General features: G+C 41.8%; 1 protein-coding gene across 1 annotated transcript in view; it reads right to left on the reverse strand.

The window, feature by feature from the left end:
- Positions 1-595, reverse strand: part of LOC119416948 (homeobox protein Hox-D3) — a 2460-nt gene extending 1865 nt beyond the window's left edge. Inside the window, exon 1 of the mRNA XM_037684147.1 lies at positions 259-595. Coding sequence (XP_037540075.1) covers positions 259-595 — 337 coding nt within the window. The remainder of the gene's footprint in view (positions 1-258) is intronic.
- Positions 596-2533: the final 1938 nt, after the last annotated feature.

Consider the following 2533-nt stretch of genomic DNA (forward strand, 5'->3'; position numbering starts at 1 on the left):
CTCAGTGCAAAGTTATATATATATATATATATAACTTTGCACTGAGACATAAAACAATACATACATGGCTCTGAATGAAGGAGAAGAAATCTCAAATATTTCTCTACTTTCAGCACAACTGTTCAGTTTTTAAAAAAAGTCTTACAAATGGTCCGCACTCAGTTTTATAGTTATATTTAAACAAATAAATACATAAACAAACATATAAATAAATACACAAATAAATACATAAATCATTCAATAAATAAAACAAATTACCAGATTGTCCAGAGCCATTTTTCTGCGACATCATCCAGGGAAAGATGACCCCTGAGTGGCAGATGGTGAGACTGTAGCCCCTGCTCTTGATGTCCAGCTTGCCCTTGGTCTGGCACCGAACCACTGGCCCCAGTGGGCTCTCAGAAACGTGCTGTGGGTCCAACCTGGAACTGGAAGGCACAGTAGAGGTCAAGTTTTGCTGCTCTGCATCTGGGCCTCCTCCTCCTCCTCCTCTTTCACTGCGTCCCAAGCTCAGGTTTGGCACTTGTCCAGAGTTCACTGCAGAACTGTTGCCACGCAGCTGCAGTGGGAGGGCAGCACGCTGTTGGGGGTCCATGGACCCAGCTCATCAAACTGCCTCAAATAAAAACAGAAGTCCCTGGGCTGTACTAAAAAAATGAGGATGTGCCCAATATGTGATCACAATTATTCAGAATGAATAAAGGTACGCAGGAGAGAGGATTTGGAGTAGAACCATGTGGAACACTTGGGTAATATTTACCATCAGGGTGCCGTGGTCACGTGGGTCCATGCGTCCAATGACGGAGCTCCGGAGTTGCTGGCAACTTGGTGTGCTCCAAGAAGCTTTTGCAATGTTTGGTCAGACATTCCTATGAGCAGCCCGGCGTTTTTGTCTATCTAGGAATCTAAAAAAAAAAATCACAGAAAGAGACGTGAAATGAGGCGAAGAGGAGAGAAAGAACGCGGGGGAGAAAACAAGCAGAGAGAGGAGGAAGAGGAGGAGGAGGCGGAGGAGGAGGGGAGAGACAAACAAAGATTACACGTGTGCTGCATGAGGACGCTTCTTTTATTAGCAGCTTGCTTTTATTATTTGTAAACCACTGACGAGAAGTGAAGAAGTCGCGACATCTCGAGCTGGTTTGCGGTAGGTTTTTAATTAACAACAACAACAAAAAAAAGCAGAGTTTTTGTTAAGACGCGACAGAATAACGTGTATTACTGAACGCAACATTTTTCTCAAAGCCTTTTTTAAAAAGATAAATATGTTAAAGGGGAATTCACTGTGAACTTTTATTTTTACAGTCAAATAAATAAATAAATATTCTGCTTCCAATCTCGTGTTTTTATGGTGCGTCTTTATCGACATTAAAGGGATTACCAGACTTTAAAACGAAACCAATGGAATTATTTCAGGTAACTGCAACAAATGCATCGCATGCACATTATGAATTGGCGGGATTCTCCTTTAAATACCATATGCTTGTAACTGTCTCTATTCAATGGGAGTGGTCAGACAAAGGCTTGACAGTCATTGCTGCACAAAGACAAAGGAGGCAATCATTAAAGAGTTTTCTTTTTCTATAGGGCCCACTCATTTGCATTAATCAGGCTTCACTTTACACTATCGGTTGGTAGTTCTGTGAAGCAACATTGTGGACTTTTATGATTTACATCCCCCCACCCCACTTTTTTTTTCTGCACCGCTGAGTGGACAAAAGGAAGACATGTGCGTCTGTTTTTAACACACATGGGACTAGGAAGTATCCAACAATAATAATAAAAAAAAGCTACTTCCTGGCCATGAAGGTCAAAAATAGTTAAATAAAATAGAGTTTGCTAACTAAATTTCAAATATTTCTGGAGAATTATGTGCACTAAAAGCTGCATCAATTGTGGCCTAAATGAGTCGATGTGAGAAAGGGGGAGGGAAAAATTCATAAATGCATTTTCTTTAACAAACATGTGCAAAATGCATAAATAATAATGAACCTAACAGCAAAACAAAACAAAAAAAAAGTGAACCTCTTCCAGTGGACTGTGCGCGAGGATCAATCTTTGTTGAATCAAGCTCCACACATGCAGGCCAAGTTCCTCGTGGTGTTTCACTGCAACAAAGCTGTCTAGAAAACCCTCTTTAGATGTCTCAGAAGTGATGGATGACGCACTCAGGCTGCAGGAGGAGAAGAGCCTTCCTCCCTTTCTACGTTTCTCCCCCACTCCTCCACCGTCACCGAGCTTCTACCTGCGTCCTTTGGAGTCACAACTCCGGAGGGCTTTTCATGAACTAAAGGACAATTTGGGGTCCGGATGAGGACAAGATGGCGATATTTCAAAGCCCCTTGCACTATTTCTTCTAGAAAAAAAGCACAAAGAAATAATTTTTAACCAATATTGGTGTGTGTGTGTGTGTGTGGGGGGGGGGGGGGGGGGGGGTTACGGCAAAGGAGAAAAAAAAAAAACAAAAAAAATTCAAAGGGAGAAATACGAGGGGTGAAGGGTTGGGAAGACAAGCAGACACACACACAAACAAAAC

Source organism: Nematolebias whitei, chromosome 11 (genome assembly GCF_014905685.2).
Source record: "Nematolebias whitei isolate Nwh7 chromosome 11, NemWhi1, whole genome shotgun sequence".
Taxonomy (NCBI): Eukaryota; Metazoa; Chordata; class Actinopteri; order Cyprinodontiformes; family Rivulidae; genus Nematolebias; species Nematolebias whitei.